We start from the raw sequence: 25,532 nt of genomic DNA, 5'->3' as shown, positions 1-25,532 counted from the left end.
CAGACAGACATTGTTTTTCATCCCTGGTGATGCTCAGCCAGGCCTTTACTAAAACTGTCTTCAGTTCCTGCTTTTTCGTGGGCATTTTCCCTTCACTTTTGTCTTATTCACGGCAAAAATTGTAAAATGTCAACCAAAGAATGTAACCGAAAAAATTTGTGAAATTTATTAACCTGTCTACTAGGTAGACCAGGAGTCTATCACAGCCAAAAATTAGTGAATTTCACCCAAAATTTAAGACAAATTACATAAAATAATGCGTACAAATAAAAATAATAATTTGATTTATGAGGTGGAGGTCCATATGGAGTAGGAGTTTGAGGAGGCGGTGGACGTAGCGATGTAGGTGGAAGCAGCGGTGAAGGAGGATGAGGTAGCCAACGCTGGTTTTTGGTTTATTATTATTTTTTTTATTCGGGTACACTCCAAAAGAGTGTTGAATATCCAAAATACAAGAATGAGCAATTGCGCTGTAGTATAACCATGGCTGGTTAAGGCCGGTATAGATGTCTATTCTGCACAAGGTACGGACAAGTCTTGTGGGAACCATGCCTGATTCATTTTAGTGAATGTGAGCTTGTCCACATTGGCTGTGGACAGACGGCTACGCTTGTCTGTGATAACGCCCCCTGCCGTGCGAAACACACGTTCAGATGATACACTGGCTGCAGGGCAGGCCAGCACCTCCAAGGCGTAAAGGGCAAGCTCAGGCCATGTGCCCAATTTGGAGACCCAGAAGTTGAAGGGGGCAGACCCGTCATTCAGTACGTGTAGGCGTGTGCACACATACTGCTCCACCATCTTGCTGAAATGCTGCCTCCTGCTAAGACTTTCCATATCAGCTGGTGGTGCTGGTTGTTGTGGCGTGCTGACAAAGCTTTTCCACATTTCGCCCATGCTAACCCTGCCTTCTGAGGTGCTAGTGTTCCTCAGCTGCGTTGGCGACCTCTTCCTCTGCCTTTCGCCTTGTGCTTCCACTGTGTCCCCGATGTCAGGTGGGAATGCGACCAGCAGAGAGTCTACCAACGTGCGCTTGTACTCGCGCATTTTATGATCACGCTCCAGTGAGGGACTTAAGGACGGTACGTTGCCCTTGTAACAGGGATCCAGCAGCGTGGCCACCCAGTAATCAGCACAAGTTAGAATTTGGGCAAATCGGCGGTTGTTGCGGAGACACTGCAGCATGTAATCGCTCATGTGTGCCAGGCTGCCCAGAGGCAACGAAAAGCTGTCCTCTGTGGGAGTTGTATTGTCTGTGTCCTCTGTATCCCCCCAGTGATGGCCATGAGCTAGTCTGGGTGCCACCCTGCTGTGAACATGGTTCCTCCTCCTCATCCTCCACCTCTTCATCCTCCAGAACTGTGCCCTGGCCGGACAATTGTGTACCTGGCGTTTGTGGGTTCAGGAACCCACCCTCAGAGCCACTTGTAAATGACTGGCCGGAAACCCTATGAAATGATCCCTCTTCCTCCTCCTCCCCCTCCTATGCCACATCCTCTTCCATCATCGCCAGCAGCGTTTTTTCAAGGAGGCATAGAAGTGGGATAGTAACGCGAGAACGGCATTATCGGCACTGGCCATGTTGGTGGAGTACTCAAAACAGCGCAACAAGGAACACAGGTTTCGCATGGAGGCCCAGTCATTGGTGAAGTAGTTCTGTTCCGGTGAGCGGGAAGGCAGAAGTTACGCTGCAGCGCTGAACGGCGAGCAGCAGCAGGGTGAGAACGCCGAAAGCGCGCACAGACGGCCCGCACTTTATGCAGCAGCTCTGACATATCGGGATAATTTTTAAGGAATCTCTGCACCACCAAATTCAGCACATGCGCCAGATAAGGGATGTGCATCAAACCAGCTAGTCCTAGAGCTGCTACGAGATTTTGCCAATTATCGCACACCACCAGGATTGAGGCTCATTTGCACCAACCACTCATCTGTCTGTTCAAGACCCGTCCACAGCTCCTGCGTGGTGTGGGGTTTGTCCCCCAAACAGATACGTTTTAAAACTGCCTGCGCTGAAGTTGGTGGTGAAGGTGTTACGCTGACCGGATGAGGAAGCGGAGTAGGAGGAGGAAGCAACAGGAGGCAAACTTAAGCGCCCTGCAATCCTCGGTGGTGGAAGGACATGCGCCAAACTGTTATCCGCCTCAGGCCCAGCTGCCACTGCATTTACCCAGTTTGCTGTTATGTATATATAACGTCCCTGACCGTGCTTACTGGTCCACGTATCCGTAGTGAGGTGCACCTTGCCACAGATGGCGTTGCTCAGTGCACACCTGATTTTGTCCCCCACTTGGTTGTGCAGGGAAGGGATGGCATGCCTGGAAATGTAGTGACGGCTGGGCACAACATACTGTGGGACAGCCACCGCCATAAGGCTTTTAAAACTCTCCACCAGACGGAATGACAGCATTTCAAAGGCCAGTAATTTTGAAATGCTGGCATTCAGGGCCAGGGATCGCGGGTGGGTAGGGGGGGGGGGGGTACATCCTCTTCCGCTCCAGTGTTTGGGAGATGGAGAGCTGAACGCTTCCGTGAGACATTGTGGAGATGCTTAGTGACCCAGATGGTGGTGGTGTTGCTGGCAGATCCTCTGTTTGCAGGGTGGCACTGTCACTCCAGAGGTGGAGGAAGCAGGAGGAGCCAAAGACCTTTCTTCGTTTTTGAGGTGTCTACTCCACTGCAGCTCGTGCTTTTCACATAGTGCTGCCCATAATTATCCATACCCCTGGCAAATTTTTACTTAGTTACTTTTATTCAACCAGCAAGTAACTTTTTGACTGGAAATGACATAGGTGTCTCCCAAAAGATAATAAGACTATGTACAAGAGGCATTATTGTGGAACAAAAAAACATTTCTAAGCTTTTATTTACATTTGAGCAAAAAATACAAGATGTACCGCACTGTGGAAAATCTGAGGACGTGGTCGGAAGCCAAAAGTGACACCTGTGCTGGCCAGGAGGATAGTTAAGTGAAAAAGAATCCAAGGATCACCACCAAGACCATCCTGGTTAATCTTGGCTCTGCTGGTGGCAATGTCTCAAGTGCATTTAATATCTTCCACTTTTCAGGCAGGGCTAGGTGGATGGCCCTGGGAAGCCCTGCTAATGGTTATCAAAAAAAAGAAGTGACTGCTTGGCTGATTTACAAGGGGGTGAGGTGAAAGACTGATAAACATTGGCTGCAAGTGCCAACTCTGATCTTTCAGCAGGAGACTGGGTGGGAGACAATGTGAAGGAACTGGAGGCACTGTCAGCAAACCAATCTACTATTGCTTGTACTTGTTCTTTCCTCACCATTCGTAAAGCTGCATTAGGCCCAAGCAAATACCGCTGAAGGTTTTGTCGCCTTCTCGCACCTGAGGAAGGTGTTTCACTTGTGCGTGTAGCTGGCACAGATCGACCACATCCTCTCCCTGCAACAGGAGCTCCACCAACACCACGACCAGGGCCATGTCCCTTATTTGATGCTCTCCTCATTTTCCTCAAATTCAGGATCTTGCCCAAAGTGGGTGTTTTTTTATAAATAACCGAATAGAACAACAGTATCTAAAGCGTGTTTCTCACCCAAAATGTGTTTTTCTAATACCAGAATATGACAGCAGTATATATAACTCTTGAATTTCACACGTACAGATGCAGACGAGGCCGGAAATTAAAGGGAGTTTTTCACGCCGATTGACCCTATTAACCTATTAACAGACTTATGTCCACGGCATCCCCCCCTATTAAAACTGTTCTTACCGTTAGTTCCCTGCTAGCATCGTTCGTCCGAAAAACACTTTTATTCCGAATGCAAATTAGGCTGTGAAGGTGCCCAGGGGCGGCCTTACAACGGCCGGTGCCCAGGCCCCTGGGTCATTTTTTTATACCAATCCACTCCCCCTCCGCCGCTTCTGCCCGCCCATCTGCCGCGTCTGCCCACCCTTGGTCTCTTCTTTATCCTTCCTCCTACTGTAATCCTGCGCATGCGCCGATGACCGATATCGGTGCGCATTGAATGATCACAGTTTACCGTGCGCATGCGCCAGCCCCGGCCTAACTTATGTTCTTGCCGTGATCACAGCGCATCACAGCAAGAACGTAAGTTAGGCCCGGGCCGGCGCATGCGCACAGTAAACTGTGATGCCCCGGCCAGACTGTGGTCATTCAATGCGCACGCGCTGATATCTCGGTCATCGGCGCATGCGCGGGATTACGGACAGTAGAAGGAAGGATAGAGAAGAGACCAAGGGCGGGCAGACGCAGTGTTTTTTTTAAAACCAGAATAGCACAGCAGTATCTAAAGCGTGTATCTCAGAATGACAGATGCAGACAAGGCCGCAAATTAAGTATTTTGCCCGAAATGGGTGTTTTTTGAATAACCGAATATGACAGCAGTATATAACGCTTGAATTTCACACGTACAGATGCAGCAAGGGCTGTAAAGTTGAGTATTTTGCCCAAAAAGGGTGTATTTTAAAACTCAGAAAATTATATTTGTATTTCTAGCTTAAATTGTACACTGACTAATGCTGCAAAGGCACCAGATGTAGGATATTGCCAAAAATGGGTGTTTTTTTAAACCCAGATTTTTGTATTTCAAGCTTGGATTTCAATGTCACAAAAGCACATATGCAGTGCTGGTGCACTGAGCTTGCATAAAATGGCCGCCGCCGCCCACGTAACTAACAGATTGATATGTTATTTTTCTCTCACTGGGCTCAGGGCAGGGTAAAAAGATGGTGCACTGCACCCACACAACAAAATCTATGTAGATCGCAGAGTACAATTGCAGTTCTGAGTAAAGTTTTTTTCCTATTCTCTCCCTCACAGCAGCAGCATCCTATCCCTACACTAGTAAGAGCAGAGTGACGTGCAGCGCTACGTGACTCCAGCTTATATAGAGGCTCGGTCACATGCTGCACTGGCCAATCACAGCCATGCCATTAGTAGGCATGGCTGTGATGGCTTCTAAGGGCACAGAGTTAAACGCTTGTTGATTGGCTGCTCTGCAGCCTTTCAAAAAGCGCCAATAAATCACTGAATCCGAACTTTTCCTGAAATGTCCGGGGTCCAAAAATCCTAAAGTTCGGTACGAGCCCAAACTTTACAGTTTGGGTTCGCTGAACCCTAACACAAACCTCTTAAATGTATGTATACTAATGCCAGAAGCCTGACTAATAAAACTGGGGATCTGGAATTTAGTGATATGTGAGGACGACTATGACATAGTGGGAATAACTGAGACATGGTTGGATGATAGATATGACTGGGCGGTTAATGTTCAGGGTTACAGTCTGTTAAGGCCTCTTTCACACTTGCGTTGTCTGGATCCGTCGTGTACTCCATTTGCCGGAGGTGCCCGTCGGATCCGTAACAACGCAAGTGAACTGAAAGCTTTTGAAGACTGATCCGTCTTCAAAATGCGTTCAGTGTTACTATGGCAGCCAGGACGCTATTAAAGTCCTGGTTGCCATAGTAGTCGTGGGGAGCGGGGGAGCAGTATACTTACAGTCCGTGTGGCTCCCGGGGCGCTCCAGAATGACGTCAGAGCGTGGGGCGCCCTGACGTCACTCTGAAGCGCCCCGGGAGCCGCACGGACGGTAAGTATACTGCTCCCCCGCTCCCCACTACACTTTACCATGGCAAACAGGACTTTAGTGTCCTGGCAGCCATGGTAACCATTCAGAAAAAGCTAAACGTCGGATCCGGTAATGCGCCAAAACGACGTTTAGCTTAAGGCCGGATCCGGATTAATGCCTTTTAATGGGCATTAATTCCGGATCCGGCCTTGCGGCAAGTGTTCAGGATTTTTGGCCGGAGCAAAAATCGCAGCATGCTGCGGTATTTTCTCCGGCCAAAAAACGTTCCGGTCCGGAACTGAAGGCATCCTGATGCATCCTGAACGGATTTCTCTCCATTCAGAATGCATGGGGATAATCCTGATCAGGATTCTTCCGGCATAGAGCCCCGACGACGGAACTCTATGCCGGAACAGAACAACGCATGTGTGAAAGAGCCCTAAGAAAGGATCGCCAATGAGAATGCTCGGACTGGGAGAAAACGTCTGTATGTGGGTAAGTAACTGGCTCAATGATAGAAAACAGAGGGTGGTTATTAACGGTACACACTCAGATTGGGTCACTGTCACTAGTTGGGTACCTCAGGGGTCAGTATTGGGCCCTATTCTCCAATATATTTATTAATTATCTTGTAGAAGGCTTGCATAGTAAAGTATAAATTTTTGCAGATGACACTAAACTGTGTAAAGTAATTAACACTGAAGAGGACAGTATACTACTACAGAGGGATCTGGATAGATTGCAGGCTTGGGCAGAGAAGTGGCAGATGAGGTTTAACACTGACAAATGTAAGGTTATGCAAATGGGAAGGAATAATGCAAGTCACCCGTACATACTAAATGGTAAAACACTCGGTAACACTGACATGGAAAAGGATCTAGGAATTTTTGTGAACAGCAAACTAAGCTATAAAAACCAGTGTCAGGCAGCTGTTGCCAAGGCCAATAAGATGCCCGTGATAAGAACATAGTCCTACCACTTTACAAATCACTAGTCAGACCACACATGGAGTACTGTGTACATTTCCATTACGCCCCATGACAGCACCTGTGAGAGATCCTCCTCCTTCCGGACAGGAAACAGGAACTTCCCAGATCTTTAAATTGGTCCCGTGCCTTCCACCTTCAGTTCTTTCCTGTCCAGGGACAGGAGGATTTCTTTCCAGGTCTTTTTTCGGCTGCAGGATCTCTAGGGTTAAAGCGAAACCTAGTGGAGGTACCTGTCGGCGTAAGTCTCCACTAGGAGCCGCTGAGAAGCCCGGCGTCTGCTGTTTTTTCCTTCTTCGGTGCCATGGGGGGAATCCTGTAGCTGCCTTGTGACCCTGCCTGCCGGCGAAGTTGCGGCGTGAGGGGGGAGGTACGTCTTCTCCTCTCATTGAGGCTGGGTGTGCGCGTCACACCGGAAGTGACGCGTGCGTTCCGCCGGAAGGGGAGGAGCTTAAACATGGCGGGCGCTGCGCGGCCCATTTGAAAAAGGGAACGCCGGCCAGCCAGCGTGGAGCGAGCAGCAGCAGGCAGATACTGACCGGACGCCAGGCGGCACCTGCAGCCCTCCATTGGCCCCCCTTGAGGCAGCATTATCATGCAAGAAGAGGGGGAAGTACAACAGCGCACCGACAGACAGGAGCAGCTTTCGGAACCAAGCATGGTACTCCTGGGGGTAAGAGGGGTTAACCCCCACCATCTCCCTTCGGGGAGTTATTATTATGGTCAGGTTAGACTGATTGGGCTGTTTTATTAAATGCAGGTTAAAGAAGCCCCAAAGAAAGCTTCCCACAAAAGAGCTAAAGAGTGTGGAATTTGCAGGCGGAAGTTGGATTTGTCTTACCCAAAAACATGTCAACCATGTCTGGATAAGTTAGTGGCAGAGGAGTCGCCATCTTTATTGCAAAGTATCCAAGATTTAGTTAAAAATGAAGTACGTTCTTCTGTGGAGGAGTTTAAAAAATCCCTGCCTAGCTCATCCAGGCATAAGAGGGCCCAAAAGGCGATAGTGGAGGATTCTATGGACTCTGGGTCTGAGGACGCTATAGCAGACTCAGATTCCTCCTCTGAGGATTTGACAGGGAAGCCGTTATTTAGAGCGGAAAATACAGATCTACTATTGAAGGCAGTTAGATCCACGATGGAGCTTGAGGAAGAAAAGGAGTCCAGGTCTAGACCAGAGCTAATGTTTGAGAGCCTAAAGCCTAAAAAGTCCAGGGTGTTCCCCATTCAGGACTGTATCAAGGACCTGATTAAACGTGAATGGGAGAAGCCTGATAAAAAATTCTTTATCCCTAGAGCGGTCAGGAGAAAGTACCCCTTTGACGATCAAGAAGGATCAGCTTGGCAGGAGGTACCGAAGGTAGACGCTTCCGTAGCTAAGATAAATAAGAAGTCAGCTCTCCCGTTTGAGGATTTAGGGTCCCTTACAGATCCCATGGACAAAAGGGCTGATGCGTACTTAAGGAAGAATTGGGAAGCTTTCAATTCTGCCTTTAAACCAAATATAGCGACTACCTCAGTGGCAAGATCATTAAAGCTCTGGTTGGAGGAATTAGAGTCTCATATAGAGAACAAGACTCCTAGGGATCAGCTGCTGGAGGCTATACCAACTATGTCCAGTGCAGTGGATTTAATCTCTGATGCCTCTGCTGACGCATTGAGGCTTTCCGCTAGGGCGGCTGCATTGTCCAATTCAGCCAGAAGGTCGTTATGGTTGAAAGGGTGGAAGGGCGATGTAGCTTCAAAATCTAAGCTCTGTGCCCTCCCTTGCCAAGGAGATTTATGTTTGGGTCAGCCTTAGATGATATTTTAGATAAGGCATCTGATAAGAAAAAAGGATTTCCAGCACCGTCCTTTCCTAAACAGGGGAAGCCATTTCGGATCAATGAAAGAAGGAAAGGTTTTGGGGATCAAAAGATAAGGAGGGAGTGGAGTTCTGATAAATCCAAAGGTGTGCTGTTTAAATCCAGACCTCAAACATCAAGTTCCACTCAACAATGACGCCAGACCCCAAGTAGGCGGTCGTCTTTCCTTATTTTTTCCGGCCTGGCGAAATAGCGCCTGGATAAAGGATGTTATAAGGGAAGGCTATCGCCTAGACTTCAAGAGACTACCACCCAGGACATTTAAAATTACTACATTAAACCAAAGTTCTCCAAAACAGGTGGCACCTTCAGGGGAAATAAACAACCTCCTGGAGAAGGTAGTCCTTGTTCCAGTCCCAAAGGACGAACAAGGAGAGGGTTTTTATTCAACCCTATTTCTGGTCCCCAAGCCCAACAGGCTGATGATAAATCTGAAGGGCCTAGTCTATGCTTTCCCTCCCATCACCCTATTGCCCAGAGTGATCCAGAAGATCAGGAGGGAACGGGCTACAGTGATACTAATAGCACCATTCTGGCCAAAAAGAGTTTAGTTTGCTTGGTTGAGGAGACTATCAATAGCCGATCCCTGGGTGCTTCCAGAAAGACAGGACCTATTATATCGGGGCCCTCTACGTCATCTGGAAGTCAAGAACCTCCACCTGACAGCTTGGATTTTGAGAGGACATTCTTCAGGTCTAGAGGCCTATCAGAACAAGTCATTGGGACTCTCCTGGCTAGTAGGAAAAAAGTCACCTCCGAAATCTGAGAGTATGGAAAACCTTCCTTCGGTTTGCAGGTCCAGGCTTAGACTTGAGCTCACCCAACATCCTGTTAATTTTAAACTTTTTACAGGAAGGCCTTAGCAAAAAGCTTAAACCCAGCACTCTCAAGGTACAGGTCTCGGCACTGAGTGTCCTGTTTGATTTTCGATTGGCTACTCATCCTTGGGTCAAAAGGTTCATTAAGGGATCCTCTAGACTATGTCCTATAGTTAAATCTAAGTCAGCCCCATGGGACCTTAACCTGGTTCTTTCTGCTCTAACCAAGGCTCTGTTCGAACCTCTGGGGGACATCCCCTTAAAGATGCTGTCCTATTAGACCGTATTTTTAGTGGCCATTACATTTGCCAGACGAGTAGGAGAACTATCCGCTTTGTCCTCTTCCCCACCATATACTCAGATTCTGGAGGATAGAATTGTTTTCAAACCGGATCCTGCATTCCTGCCCAAAGTAGTGTCGGTATTCCATAAGTCTCAGGAAATAGTTCTCCCTTCCTTTTGTCAGGACCCAAAGAATGAAGGAGAAAGATCCTTTCATACTTTAGATGTTAGAAGGTGTGTCTGTGCATATTTAGAGTCTACGCAGGGCTTTAGAAAAACCCTGCAACTCTTTGTTCAGTTTCAGTGTCAGAACAGGGGCTCGAAAGTTATAAGCCGTACCTTAGCCAGATGCATCAAGAGAGCGATAGGTCTGGCATATTCAATATCAGATTGTCAGGTTCCTTCAGATTTTTCAGCCCATTCCACCAGGGCAGTAGCCTCTTCCTGGGCAGAAAAAGGGTGCGCTACCATCGAACAGATCTGTAGGGCTGCAACGTGGAGTTCTCCCTCTACGTTTTACAAGCACTATAGGTTGGACCTTTCATCTGTGCAGGATATGTCTTTTCGGAGAAAGGTGCTGTAGGCTGTAGTCCCTCCCTAATAGTTGTCTAGTCTCTCACAGGTGCTGTCATGGAGCGTAATGGAAATACTTCAATTACTCTTACCGGTAATTTGTTTTTCATGAGCCCATGACAGCACCTACATAATTCCCTCCCTTTTATAAAAATTTTTTTATTTAGTTATACATAATGATGAAAAAAGAGAAATCTACTCTTTGGTATGGTGCCAAAGAGGAGATATGCCTGGCATATATTTGGCGCAGAGTTTTTTTCTATTATGTTTTTCTCGCCTATGTTTTTAGTTTTCACTATATATAGGTGTGTTGCTGGTCCCAGGAATCTTGTCAAATACTGAAGGTGGAAGGCACGGGACCAATTTAAAGATCTGGGAAGTTCCTGTTTCCTGTCCGGAAGGAGGAGGATCTCTCACAGGTGCTGTCATGGGCTCATGGAAAACAAATTACCGGTAAGAGTAATTGAAGTATTTCTGGACTACTGTGAACAAGGCAGAGCTGGAGAGGGTACAGAGGAGGGCAACTAAAATAATAACTGGAATGGGGCAACTACAGTACCTTGAAAGATTATCAACATTAGGGTTATTCACTTTAGAAAAAAGACTGAGGGGAGATCTAAATATTACGTATAAATACATCAGGGGTCAGTACAGAGATCTCTCCCATCATCTATTTATCCCCAGAACTGTGACAAGGGGACATCCTTTGCGTTTTAAAGAAAAGGTTTGTACAAAAACATAGAATAGGATTCTTTAGGCGAAGAGCATTGAGACTATGGAATTCTCTGCCTGAGGAGGTTGTGATGGTGAGTTCACTAAAAGAGTTCGAGGGGCCTGGATGTATTTCTGGAGTGTAATAATATTACAGGCTATAGCTACTAGAGAGGGGTCGTTGATTCAGGGAGTTATTCTGATTGCCTAATTGGTGTCGGGAAGGAATTTCTTCCCCCTTAAGTGGGGAAAATTGGCTTCTACATCAGTTTTTGTTTTTTTTTCCTTCCTCTGGATCAACTTGCAGGATAACAGGTCGAAGTCGATGGACAAATGTCTTTTTTCGGCCTTATATACTATGTATATGACATCACTTGTACTGCATGTTAAAAAAGTTTCATATGGAACTGACTTTGCTTGTCTTCTTTGGAAATGTAGTACTTTTACAGTTGCTAAATTTTTCGCATTTATAGAAGCCTTTTAGATTTAGCCAATTTTGTATAGAGTGTTCCCCTTTTTCATTTCTTGATGGAGCTGTTTTCAAAACTAAATTTGGGGCCTACGTATAGGATATCGGCGGGGTAGTAGTTATCCAAGGGCCAATAATATCTTTCAGAATATAGTGCCAATGACGTCTTATACTCTGTTCTATGTTCTATTTTTTTATACTGTATGTTGAAAGGTAAAATGATCCATATAACATCATTTTCTCCCTCTCCCATATCAGTAGTGTCTACTTCAAAAAAAAGTTTGTCCATATTTCTCTCTAGAGAGGGATGTCAATGACATCATATGGATACTCCTTATTATAAATTGTTCATTCATTAATTTTTACTTTACAGTTGCTATTTATATACAACGGAACTGCCCCATCTGTATATTTAAAAGCCACCTACCGTATTTTTCGCCCTATAAGATGTACCTAGGTTTTTGAGGAGGAAAATAAGGGGGGAAAAAATATTTGAACCAAAAGGTGTGTTTTGAATGGTGGTCTGTGGATTACACTATTATGGGGCATCTGTGGATGACGCACTGTTACACTGTTATGGGGAGGGTCCTGTGGATGACACTGCTATGGGGGGGATCTGTGGATGACACATATATAGCATCTTGTGCTATAGATGTGTCATCCACAGATCCCCCCCCCCCCCCCCATAAGTGTCCCTGTGTAAATGGTGACCCCCAATACAGGGTGTGGAGGCCGGCAACTGTTGATTAAATCGACGGGGCCCTGTGCAGTCACTGTACCCTATTACACCGGGCCCCGCACACAGCAGTATTCATATGTAAAGTGTAGGCAATCCATATGTAAAGTATAACCATCCTCTGCGGTAGCGCAGTCCATGTAGTGCTCACTATGAAACTCCCGTGCTAGCAGGCAGGCTGGCCGGTCACTCACTTTGTCACGCACATGCTCCTCCCACTTTATTAATGAAACAGGCAGAGCATGCGCTTTACGAAGTGAGTGACCGGCCAGCCTGCCTGCTAATACGGGAGTTTCATAGTGAGTACTACGTGGATTGCGCTACCGCAGAGGATTGCTATACTTTACATATGGATTGCCTACACTTTACATATGAATACTGCTGTGTGCGAGGCCCGGTGTAATAGAGTACAGTGATTGCACCAAGCCCCGCCGCGATTGCAACAGCAGTTGCCGGCCTCCAGCCCCTCCTCCCTTCCCGCTGATACATCGCAGGCCATGCTGTGCAGCATTGCGGCCCGCAGTGCATCAGAGTAAAAATGGCACCTTTTTTCTGGGGGAAAAGTGTGTCTCATGGGGTGAAAAATACGGTACATAGATGGTAACTTGAATACAGAATATAACTGGTTTTAGTTACTAGTTTATGGCAAGTACTACAGGTTAATTTAAGATTCTGTACAGTAATCAGTAAATCCATAAATTCAATCTGATGTTTATTTACTTTTGCAGAGAAACAAATTATTTTGATTGTTCTATTTTTATTTTTGCCACCTAAAAATTTCATCAGTATATCTCCACCAGAGTACCAGGTTTGTCCCCAGATTAGGCACAATATGTTCTTGTTCCCACTATGCCATAAATAAATTAGTGTAGCTGGGGGCAAACCTGATACCCATGGCGGTTCCCTTTGAAAAAAATATATTGTATTAAAATAAAAATTGTGTTAAAGGGAACCTGTCACCAGGATTTTGTGCATAGAGCTGGGGACATGGGATACTAGATGGCCGCTAGCACATCTGTAATACCCAGTCCCCATAGCTCTCTGCGCTTTTATTGTGTTAAAAAACCATTTTGATCCATATGCAAATGAACCTGATATTAGTCCTGTGTCCGGAGATGAGTCCAGCGGAAAGGAGCCCAGCACTGCCCCGCGTCCTCCGAATCTCCTCCTTGCTGGCTGACGTCACAGAGCTGGAGCGCCGAAATCTCGCAATGCGCGAGCTAGCGCATGCGTAGTTCGTTCCCTGTCCTGATGCAGCACAGGGAATGAACATGATGCCGACACTGCACATGCGCTAGCTCGCGCATCGCGAGATTTCGGCGCTCCAGCTCAGTGACATCAGCCAGCAAGGAGGAGATTGGGAGGACGCGGGGCGGTGCTGGGCTCCTTTCTGCTGGGCTCATCTCTGGACACAGGACTCATATCAGGTTCATTTGCATATGGATCCAAATGGTTTTTTAACACAATAAAAGCACACAGAGCTATGGGGAGGGACTGGGTATTGCAGATGTGCTAGCGGCCATCTAGCAGCCCATGTCCCCAGCTCTATGCACAAAATCCTGGTGACAGGTTCCCTTTAATATATACTGTCACATAATCAATATGTTTAACACAGAGCCGACCAATCATCTCTAGCTGTGTTTTCATAGCTGTAATCCCTAGGAACACAACAGAGATTGCCTGTATTTTATCCAAAAAATACATAGATTTGCAAGAGCCGCTGAGCAGACAGATCATCTCAGGCATAGTATCGTTGACTTCCAATTTATCACAGTATATAGACAGAATCTTACAACCCATAGTGGAAAAATACTATTACTACTATGCATATATAAAAGATACGACACAGATTATAACGATTATAGAAAATGTAAATTATGAACCACATTGGATTATGGGCACATAGGACGTTAACTCATTATACACTATAATTGACCACTGTCAAGGAATTACAGCTATGAAAACACAGCTAGAGATAAATGGTCGGCTCTGTGCTAAACAGATTATGTGGGGTACAGTATATAAACAATTCTTTTTATTTTGATACAGAATATTTTTTACAAAGGGAACCGCCATGGGTACCAGGTTTGCCCTAAGCTACGCTCATCTATTTATAGCACAGTGGGAACAAGAACATATTGCGCCTAAGCTGGGCACGGACCTGGTACTTTAGCAGAGATATATTGATGACATTATTTTTATATGGCAAAAATCAGAAATAGAACTTCAGTCCTTTTTTGAAGAAATAAACAATAATCCAAATTTGTTTCTGTGCAAATGTAAATAAACATCAGATTGAAATTTTGCATTTACTGATTACTGTACAGAATCTTAAATTAACCTGTAGTACTTGCTATAAACCAGTAACTAAAAAGTTATATTCTGTACTCAAGTTGCCATCTACCTAGATGGCTTTTAAATATACCAATGGGGCAGTACAGATAGTCAAAAATTCGAGGAGGAGACAGAACTGAGGGAACAATTTATAATAAGAGTATCCATCTAATGTCATTGACACATCCCTCTCTAAAGTGAGAAATATGGACAAACTTTTTTTGAAGTATACACTGCTGATATGGTAGAGGGAGAAAAAAATGTTAAACAGATCATTTTACCTTTCAACATACAGTATAAAAAAATAGAGTATAAGACGTCATTTGCACTATATTCTGAAAGATACAATTATTGGCCCTTGGATAACTACTACCCCACAGATAACTTATACAAAGGCCCCAAATTTAGGTTTGAAAATAGCTCCATCCATTAAGGCTACTTTCACACTAGCGGCAGGTTGGATCTGATGGGCTGTTCACCCTGTCGGATCCGTCCTGCCGCTATTTCGCCGTGCCGCCGGACAGCAGCTCCGTCCCTATTGACTATAATGGGGACGGGGGCAGTGCACTAAAAGTATTGCATGTCCGGCTTTTTAGTCCGGCGGCCTCACTGCGAACTGCTGTGCTGCGCCGGAGCTCCGTCCCCATTATAGTCAATGGGGACGGAGCGGCGGCACGGCGAAATAGAGCCAGGACGGATCCGACAGGGTGAACAGCCTGTCGGATCTGTCCTGCCGCTAGTGTGAAAGTACCCTTAGACAAATAAAGGGGAACACTCTCTACAAAATTGGCTCAATCTAAAAGGCTTCTATAAATGAGAAAAATGTGGCAACTGTAAAAATACTACATTTCCAAAGAAGACAAGCAAGGTCAGTTCTACACAAAACTTTATTATGAAATAAATGAATTTTTAACATGCAGTACAAGTGATGTCATATACATTATCGAATGCCCTTGTAAAAAGCAGTATGTAGGGAAGACAAAAAGGCTTTTAAAAAAAGAATATCTGAACATATAACAAGTATAAAAATGGTTATCAAAAACACTCCCTATCAAAACATTTTAAACAGTTTCATAATCAAGATCCAACATACCTAAAATTTGCAGCCTTCGAGAAGGTCGCAAAACATTGGTGAGGGGGAAGTTACATTGCCAGGATGTCATGGCAGGAATCGAGAAGAATATTTGATTTTGACACGTCCGTATGTGTTTTGTGGATCCGCAAAATACGGACACCGGCAATGTGCGTTCGGCATTTTGCGGACCGCACATCACTGGCACACTCATAGAAAATGCCTTTTCTTGTCCGCAATTGCAGACAAGAATAGGACATGCTGGTTACGAATAGTCGGGCGGCACTGCGTGAAGGTATTGGTGCGCGGTTAGCGGATGTCACTCCGGATGCTTAAATGAAGGAAGAGACCGGCACTCCTTGGTACTGCAATTATATCGGGTTTATTCGCCACTCATAGAAGAGGTGACGTGAGTTTCGACACATGCTGCTCACATTGCTGTGATAAAGGCACTTGGATGTGTCGAAACGCGCGTCACCTCTTCAATGAGTGGCGAATAAACCCAATATAATTGCAGTACCAAGGAGTGCCGATCTCTTCATTTAAGGATAGGACATGTTCTATATTTTTGCAGAACGGAAGTGCAGCTCCGCGGATGCAGACAGCACATTCTGACCCCATTGAAAATGAATATGTCCGCACTTGTTATGCAAAATTGCGGAACAGATGCAGACCCATTTTGCGGAGGTGTGAATGGACCCTTAACTGGGGGGGACTTAATGCAGAATTAGAACTCTTCGGTTTTCTGTAAAATTGGGATGGGTGCCCTTCGCTGATCTCCCCTTGGCGGGAGGCCCCCACCCCACACGTCTAGATATTTAAAGCTGTAAGAATATATAAAAGGATTATGGAAATATAGAGTGAGGGAAATGAAGAAAATGGCGCACAAGAAAATGATTTGGGATGAATTATGGGATGTGTATAGAAGTCAGATGATAAATCATCAATATCTAAACAGTTTGATATTTGGGTCTCCACTTTATTCTTATTTTCATTTATATTTGCATTTTTATTTATTTTGAATCCGTTTTATATGATTATTATATGTTACACACCTTACATCAGGAAAGTAACTATATACTCCCATCAATTGAGATGGGAAGCAATCATGCCCGAAGAAACGCATTAAAACCGCAATGTGTTTTTTTTTTTGGAAGATATAAGGCAATAGATGAGAAGAAAAACAGATTGTGAGAATATGAAGCTATGGAGAAATTATATATATATATATATATATATATATACTCACCTAAAGAATTATTAGGAACACCTGTTCTATTTCTCATTAATGCAATTATCTAGTCATCCAATCACATGGCAGTTGCTTCAATGCATTTAGGGGGGTGCTCCTGGTCAAGACAATCTCCTGAACTCCAAACTAAATGTCAGAATGGGAAAGAAAGGTGATTTAAGCAATTTTGAGCGTGGCATGGTTGTTTGTGTCAGACGGGCCGGTCTGAGTATTTCACAATCTGCTCAGTTACTGGGATTTTCACGCACAACCATTTCTAGGGTTTACAAAGAATGGTGTGAAAAGGGAAAAACATCCAGTATGCGGCAGTCCTGTGGGCAAAAATGCCTTGTGGATGCTAGAGGTCAGAGGAGAATGGGCCGACTGATTCAAGCTGATAGAAGAGCAACGTTGACTGAAATAACCACTCGTTACAACCGAGGTATGCAGCAAAGCATTTGTGAAGCCACGACACGCACAACCTTGAGGCGGATGGGCTACAACAGCAGAAGACCCCACCGGGTACCACTCATCTCCACTACAAATAGGAAAAAGAGGCTACAATTTGCACGAGCTCACCAAAATTGGACTGTTGAAGACTGGAAAAATGTTGCCTGGTCTGATGAGTCTCGATTTCTGTTGAGACATTCAAATGGTAGAGTCCGAATTTGGCGTAAACAAAATGAGAACATGTATCCATCCTCTGATGGCTAATTCCAGCAGGATAATGCACAATGTCACAAAGCTCAAATCATTTCAAATTGGTTTCTTGAACATGACAATGAGTTCACTGTACTAAAATGGCCCCCACAGTCACTAGATCTCAACCCAATAGAGCATCTTTGGGATGTGGTGGAACGGGAGCTTTGTGCCCTGGATGTGCATCCCTTAAATCTCCATCAACTGCAAGATGCTATCCTATCAATATGGGCCAACATTTCTAAAGAATGCTATCAGCACCTTGTTGAATCAATGCCACGTAGAATTAAGGCAGTTCTGAAGGCAAAAGGGGGTCCAACACCGTATTAGTATGGTGTTCCTAATAATTCTTTAGGTGTGTGTGTGTGTGTGTGTATATATATATATATATATATATATATATATATATATATATATATATATTTTTTTTTTTTTTTTTTTGAAAAAATGAGGATGCAGCACACTGTATAGTACGGGTGCAGTTCAGGCCAATATGGACCGGCACCTGGTCCAATGTAGTAGAAAAGAAAAAATGCCAGCAGCACACCAGAAGTTTCAAAAGAAGAGTGTGGTTTATTCACCCAGAGTCGACAGCGACTTTTCAACAGCTTGTTGCGGTCTTTTTCAAGCTATGAGCACATGTGTTGCAAGCATACAATATAAAGGTGCAGCAATCAAACATATATTGAAATCAATTAGTACATACAGTGGTCCATATTGGTAAAAAAAACTCGTGTGGTACCGCAATGAAGTGTCGATTACAGTACATATAGATCATATCATATAGTAATAGAATGGTGTTCGTAGTATAAAAAGTATTGTGATCATTATTAATAAGTGCAGGTGTGTCCCCTAATTATCGTGACAATAAAACTCACGGTCAGCTGAGGAAGCTGTGTGGAGCCGGCATCACGGTCACAGCGGCGTTCCCATGTCCTGTCTGCGCATGCGCGAGAGGATCGAGTATCGCGATTTTTCAAGCGCCCAGAGACTAACTAGTAACCACATCAGAGATGGCCGAACCTGTCAAACAGCCAGAATGCGCATGTCCACGCTGGGATAGCGGTCTCCCATCAGTCATCACGTGATCACTGTCACGTGAATAGAAATCTGCAAATGCAGGAAGTAGGTTTTGAAAGGATCTTATATTATTATATGGGTCTGGATCGCTGCAAATATGGGTTCTCCAGAGGCAGCGTCCTGTCAACCCTAAATACTGGCCGAATCAGAACATCATAGTGTGCACATAGAAAGGAGGATAAGTGTCCCACAGCAGTGCTGTATCACGTCAGTGGTTACATCAATGTCGGGTTAAGAAGGTTGTGACGTCGCAAGGGGCCTCCCAGCGAACCGCCGCCCACCTCTAATAGACAACTTCACACTCCCACCCGTGCACAATGTATCCCAACCAGAATTACGTATAACTATTGCGGGTAACCAAAACTCATTGGAACAAGGAATAAATAAAATATAAAAAAAGAAACTGCATGGGTGGGCCCCTAAGATAGCCTGGATCAAACTCCGCATCTGCGCTGAAACAGCAATCGAGCCATCCTGTATGTGGATAAAGTACAAAAAATTGGGTAGCCAGCCGGATTAGTGATGAACTTCACGCCACACTGCGTCTGTCATGACCATGATTAAATGAAGAATCTAAAAGCAAAGAAAAGAGTATTAGGAAAACTTTTCATGCAAGAATAGTTTACTTGATGTACTAATTGATTTCAATATATGTTTGATTGCTGCACCTTTATATTGTATGCTTGTAACACATGTGCTCATAGCTTGAAAAAGACAGCAACAAGCTGTTGAAACGTCGCTGTTGACTCTGGGTGAATAAACCACACGCTTCTTTTGAAACTTCTGGTGTGCTGCTGGCATTTTTATATATATATATATATATATATATATATATATATATATATATATATACACATACACATACACATACACACACACATACATACACACACACACACACTGTATGGCCACAAAGATTAAAAGAGTACTATATGGAGTAATCGTGGAAATGGAAAGTCCATTTGGGTTTTAAATGAGACCTGAACTATGGGTATATAAGTGGGTTGGATCTCCTGGGCTAATATGGCCACTGAAGGAGTTCGATTAAGGGTACTTTCACACTAGTGTTTTTGGAATCCGGGAGGCAGTTCCGGCAAGCCATGGAGAAACGGATAGCTTTTTTTTTTCGTGATGTACAGGATGTCTCATTCGGAATAACGGATCCGGTATTTAAATTATTTCAAAGATCAAAAGCCCGGTGCATGCGCGGACGGGAAAACCGGATCCGGCGATTTAGCAATTTCCGGAACACTTGGTACCGAATGACTCATTAATACATCTCTATAGAAATTAATGCTGGATCCGGCAAGTTCAGTATTGTTCCGGGACTTTGGCAGGAAAACATACCGCAGCATGCTGTGGTATTTTGTCCGGTCTAATACCGTACAAGGGACGGAACGGAAGACATCCTGATGCATACTGAACGGATTGCTTTCCATTCAGAATGCATTAGGATAAAACTGATGCGTTTTTTCCAGTATTGAGACCCTTTACCAGATTTCAATACCGGAAAAGAATAATGCTAGTGTGAAATTACCCTTACTCCTAATTGCGTTTGGTTTTAATCAGGATCTCTTTTAAAATTCAGGACCCACTCAAAAAGATTGATTGCTTATGCTGGAAAAATAAGGATATATGTGGAGCTCTCCACGGTCAATACTGGTAGAACCTTACGAGCCTTGTGAATACTCCAGTAAGTGCAACCTGCTGCAGCATATGGGACGCCGAGCTAGAACGGCGATCCCGTGAGCCATCGCGATTCAGTCAATGCTACTACAATACAGACAGCGCCCGTACACAGCCGAGGGAAACGGAGGTAAAGGGTAAGCGGCACCTTTTACCACGTGGGACGCCACGGTCAGTGTACAACTATCCACCGACAGGGAGTATATGAACCCCATCACCACTGAGGATAGATTATTAAAGAGGAAACAATAACTCTAGGATATAAAAGTATTATAAGGGGAACTGTGGACATAGGTGTTATAAATATCAATCATTTCTGAATAATGTACAAATATTAATTATCGAATATATATGCACCAGCACATCTATGAATGTGGACTATATGAATTGAAACAACATCAATACGTTTGAGCATAAAACGAAGGTTTTTTGGGCTGCGATATACACTGCTATATATACACTACACTATACCCATATAAGGGTACTTTCACAATTGCGGCAGAGGATTCCGGCAGGCAGTTCCGTCACAACTTATGCAAACTGATGGCATTTGTCAGATGGATCAGGATCCTGATCCGTAAGACAAATGCATTGAAATGCCGGATCTGTTTTGCTGGAACACTCTGGGCCAGATCCGGCATTAATGCGTGTCAATGGGAAAAAAAATCCCGGATCCAGCATTCCGGCAAGTGTTCTGGAATTTTGGACGGCGATAAAACTGCAGCATTCTGCGGTATTATCTCAGTCCTGAAAAGTCAAAAAGACTGAACTGAAGACATCCTGATGCATCCTGAACGGATTGCTCTCCATTCAGAATGCATGGGGATATAACTGATCAGTTCTTTTCCGGTAGTGAGTTCCTAGGACGGAACTCAATGCCGGAAAAGAATAACGCTAGTGTGATGGTACCCTAAGTGACAGTTATATATTACCAACAGTCGCACCATAACTGACAACTACATATTAGCAGACATATATACAGGAACGCATTCAATATTTTAACACGTTTATGCTTCTGGATGATTCCTAATGAAGAGTGCGGATCTATAATAATCAATTTCCTATGAAGTTAAATTGCAAACACCAGGAGACCTCTGTATATAACGCTTGAGGTTAACTTAGTAGACCCTAAAAAACTCTTTATACAGTGCATGAAATATTGCACTTGACTACGCTGACTGGACATGAGTCTGGGATCAATGTTTGGCTCCCTGGACCCTTTTAAATAGACACTTCCATCCAGATTTTCCTGCAGGGTAATTATTCTACTCTTGGCTTTTTTTGAGGAGTGTGTTAGCCAAGGAGTAGTATGAAATTCATAGTACGGTAATTCATATAAATACATTGACATAGATAACATTAAGAGGTTGTTGTTCAGCTAAACCAGTAAAAAAAAATATATTTATCAACAGAGCTGTGAGAGTACTCGTTTTATACGGGGTGAGCTGTAGTTTTTATTTTTTGAGGGGTACATATGGGGGGGGGGGGTGACCACAAACAGTAAATCCAAGCAATTTTTTTTTTTCTGGTTCAGCATTTAGCGCTGTTTCACAAGGTTAACTTTGGATTGTGGAACAATAATGTAAAACACCAGACCACTTAGTGAAGCAAGCAACTCTTACTAAGATTTAGCACCGTAGACAGCTTGCCCCTCATCAGCATGGGGTGGGATTCTGGCTGGCTGATGACATGGATATTTGGTGATTTTTACTCTTAACTTAATTTTTCCTCCTTTTAGAGGACTTGAACATGTGATAGTTATATAGTCATATCATAGACGCAGTGGTGACTCAGCAGGAATCTTAATATGGCAGATCTGGGAGCCTTCAGCATAGCAACCAAACTGCTCCTGTGATCTCATTTCAGTGGCGCTGTTTGATGGAGCACCCTTCCTCCAAATGGCTGCTCAGATGTCGTAATCCAAATTTACCACAGCAACTGAAGGGTTAAGTGACCATTACTTCAGCGCCCGAGTGAGTGGCATATTTAAAGCCCCCAGGGTTCATCATACACGTATTGTCAACATGGGGTTAATTTAGGTGGTTCGATTTAAAAATCTTTTTTTTTTTTTCCTTGTACCATCGTGCAGATAGGTATTTTAGTTTCAGAAAAAACAGGCATTTTTAATTATTTCTTATACGGTATGAACACATTCAGTCTGAAACCTTTCACTGTTTTGTTTTTAAGGTTTCCTATGCTCGTCCCAGTTCAGCATCTATTAGGGATGCAAACCTCTATGTAAGCGGACTTCCAAAAACTATGACCCAGAAAGAGCTGGAACAACTGTTCTCTCAGTACGGTCGCATTATTACATCTCGTATTCTTGTTGATCAAGTCACTGGTAAGTAGACAATAATGCCATGCGACACCTTTTTCCTTTATCAAGCTATAGAAAATTCTTCTGAAAAACAGCAGTCTTGCCTCCAGAACATAGCAAATGTGGTGATATGTGGGCCTGAAAATTCAATCTTCTGCTGGAGTTCTTCATAAATATGCATGTACAAAAATAGATAGTTGAATGCAGTGAGCCAGTCTGAGTCATTTCCACCCTGAAGGTGCAGGTTTGGAATCATTTCCATGACTTGTAATAAATTTGCAGCCGCTATAATCTTCATTTCCAAGCTGCTGTGTAGAAATGGTCCCTCTGCTCCTTCTAAGAAGTGAACAGTCTTATTTTTAAAGAAATTCTTTGCTGAAATACACAGCTGATTCTTCAAGGCAAATGTTAGACACCAAGCCCTGGCTAATACTTGGCCATAAGATATTGAGGTGGTTCTATTTTGATGGGTGTTGGTTAATTTGGCATGCCTTCTAATCTGGATAGGTTGTCAGTATCAGATCTGCATGGGTGTGACACTCGGGACCCCTGCCGATCAGCTGTTAGTAGAGGCCTTGAGCGCCACAGCCTTTTCCTAGGTCAGCGATATCACTGTACATCAGCTGCAGCTCTGTGCCGTTCAAGTCAATGGGACTGAGCTGCAGTACCAAGCACTGACACTATACCATGTACATGTCCTTGGAAAGCTGCCAGGAGCCTGTATTGCATCACCAGAGCTCCGGTGAGAGCAGCGGCTCCCTGAAACAGCTTAAGGAGACATTATACTGTATGGGAGCCCCAAGGAGACATTATACTGTATGGAGGGCACAAGGAGAAATTTTTTTCATGTTTTACTTTTGCATAATTTTTGTTAAAAATCTGTTGTATTTTACATTGCCATAAACTATTTTTCTGATAATGTAGATGTCTGAGAGCTTGTCTTGTGCAGGACAAACTGCACTTTTTACGACGTTCACCTAATGGAGTAGATCATGTGATATTGTTATAGAGCTGGTTGTTAAGGATAGTGATGAGTGAAGCGATCTTCAGATGCTAAATCCGAAGTAGCTTCACAAAAAAAAAAAAATTTGTTTTAATGTTGTACGGAGATCCATCTCCATACAGCATTAACATGTACGAGCTCCGATGAGCCGAAGACGTACGAGACTTCAATGCATAACTTTGGTAGTTGATTTTTAAAGTGGAAAGCCACTTTAAAACTTGGAACCGAACTTTGTTTCAGTTCCGAGGTACCAGTCAGAACCGAAGCAGAGTTTGGTTCCAAGTTTTAATACAGATGTATCTAAGCTAAACTTAAAGGGGTTATCCAACCCCTAAAATGCCTCCCCATATGCCCGGGCCCCTCACATGGATAGTACTTACCTTGCCAATAGCTGGCTCGGAACAAGCCTCCCTAACATCCCGGGTGAGGCTAGGGAGGTTCGTTCTGCAGCAGCGGGCGTCAAAAGTGACGCGGGTGCCAGAGAGTGTGGTAAATACTATCCGTGCAAGGGGCCAGGTGTCACTCACGGATGTAGTGAGGGTAGGAAACTCCACACCGAGCACAGGAGGAAAGGGGATAGGAACTAGGCCTGGAAACTAGGGTAAAGGAGAAGGTCACCTCCTAGAACAACCCTAATCCAAGTCCTGACTGTCAGTATGAACTGACCTCGATGGTAGGAAAGTTCATACACAGGAACCTAGAGCCCCAACACACCCTGTAGGGCCCTGGTATAGTGACAGGACTTGAGACAACCTATTCCTCCACCAGAAGGATGAACAGGAGTCTCCCTCAGGCCTAGATACAAAAGACAGGGAAATATAACAAACAAAATACGAAAGACGACACTTAACTTCACATTGAGCAAAGGCAGCGTCAGGAGCTCAACCGAGATCCAACAACCAGCTAGTCCAGAAACTGAAGCTATAAACCGCACCCCCAAAAGGGGTAAGCAGTAATAAATAGGGGAAGTTAAATGACCAAACCAACAACACCTGCCAGAGGTGTGGTCATTACCAAAACAACACAGACACAAATGATCCACAAGGAACCATTCAGATTAACCCATGTGTTGCCAGTCTGTCTGATCTCCTGGCACCTGTCATGGGAGTGTCCGTGACACCAGACTTATGGGGAGGCATTTTAGGGGCCTATAACCCCTTTAACGCATTAAGTAAAGAATGGCAAGAAAAATAGTCTAGACCAGTGCTTCTCAAATAGAGGGGCGCGCCCCCCAGGGGGGGCGCCAGGCTCCGTAAAGGGGGGCTCGTTCAGGGCCGGCCTTTGGGGTGTGCGGGCTGTGCGGCCGCACAGGGTGCCATAGCAACAGGGGCGCCGGGCGGCCGACAGCTCGCAGTGTAATATGCAGCAGGGAGATGTGGAAGCGCTCATCTCCCGTCTGATCAGAGGCAGGCGCTGGACGCGATGTACGGAGCGGGGGCCGGGGGAGGGACTGGAGGAGGAGCTGGGGGCCGGCAATAGCGGTGGGGCGGTGCGATCACTGTACTATAGCCCCACCCCACCGCTCCCTTCGGGATACTAATATAAAATGTATTATTGAATTAAGTTATTAAACATGCCCCCCTCACTCCTAATAGTCCCGTATATCCGAATTTCTTCTGTATAATGCAGGCGGGCCGGGGGGCTGGCGCGTCCCTCAGTGATGTCACGTGCCTGCGCCGCCTGCTTTATGAATGAAGCAGGCGGCGCAGACAAGTGACGTCACTGAGGGACGCGCCGGCCGCCCGGCTCGCCTGCCGGCATTATACAGAAGAAATTCGGATATACGGTACTATTAGGAGTGAGGGGGGCATGTTTAATAACTTTAAGCGGCGGCGGGCACACGGAATCTGTGGATGGCACAGTTAAGGGGTGGGGGTCTGTGGATGGCACTGTTATGGGCTGGGGGGGCACTGTGGATGGCACTGTTATGGGGTGGGGGGGGGTCTGTGGATGGCACATATATAACAGTGCCAGCCACAGATCCCCCTGTAACAGTGCCAGCCACAGATCCCCCCCATAAGTGTCCGTCATCCACAGATCCCCCCCATAAGTGTCCGTCATCCACGTGTCCGTCATCCACAGATCCCCCCCCATAAGTGTCCGTCATCC

At 44.9% G+C, this 25,532-nt stretch overlaps 1 protein-coding gene across 9 annotated transcripts in view; it reads left to right on the top strand.

Moving 5' to 3' along the window:
- ELAVL2 (ELAV like RNA binding protein 2) overlaps positions 1-25,532 on the top strand; it is a 178,777-nt gene that overhangs the window by 111,833 nt on the left and 41,412 nt on the right. For 8 of the 9 annotated variants that reach the window (XM_040417192.1, XM_040417191.1, XM_040417194.1 and 5 more), the window contains one exon: positions 22,291-22,444. In XM_040417192.1, the coding sequence (XP_040273126.1) occupies positions 22,291-22,444 (154 nt within the window). Of the gene's footprint in view, positions 1-22,290; positions 22,449-25,532 lie in introns of all 9 variants that reach the window. The other variant, XM_040417196.1, reaches the window with a different exon arrangement.

This window comes from Bufo bufo, chromosome 2 (genome assembly GCF_905171765.1).
Source record: "Bufo bufo chromosome 2, aBufBuf1.1, whole genome shotgun sequence".
NCBI classification, from domain to species: Eukaryota; Metazoa; Chordata; class Amphibia; order Anura; family Bufonidae; genus Bufo; species Bufo bufo.
This window is presented reverse-complemented; position numbering and strand designations above follow the sequence as displayed.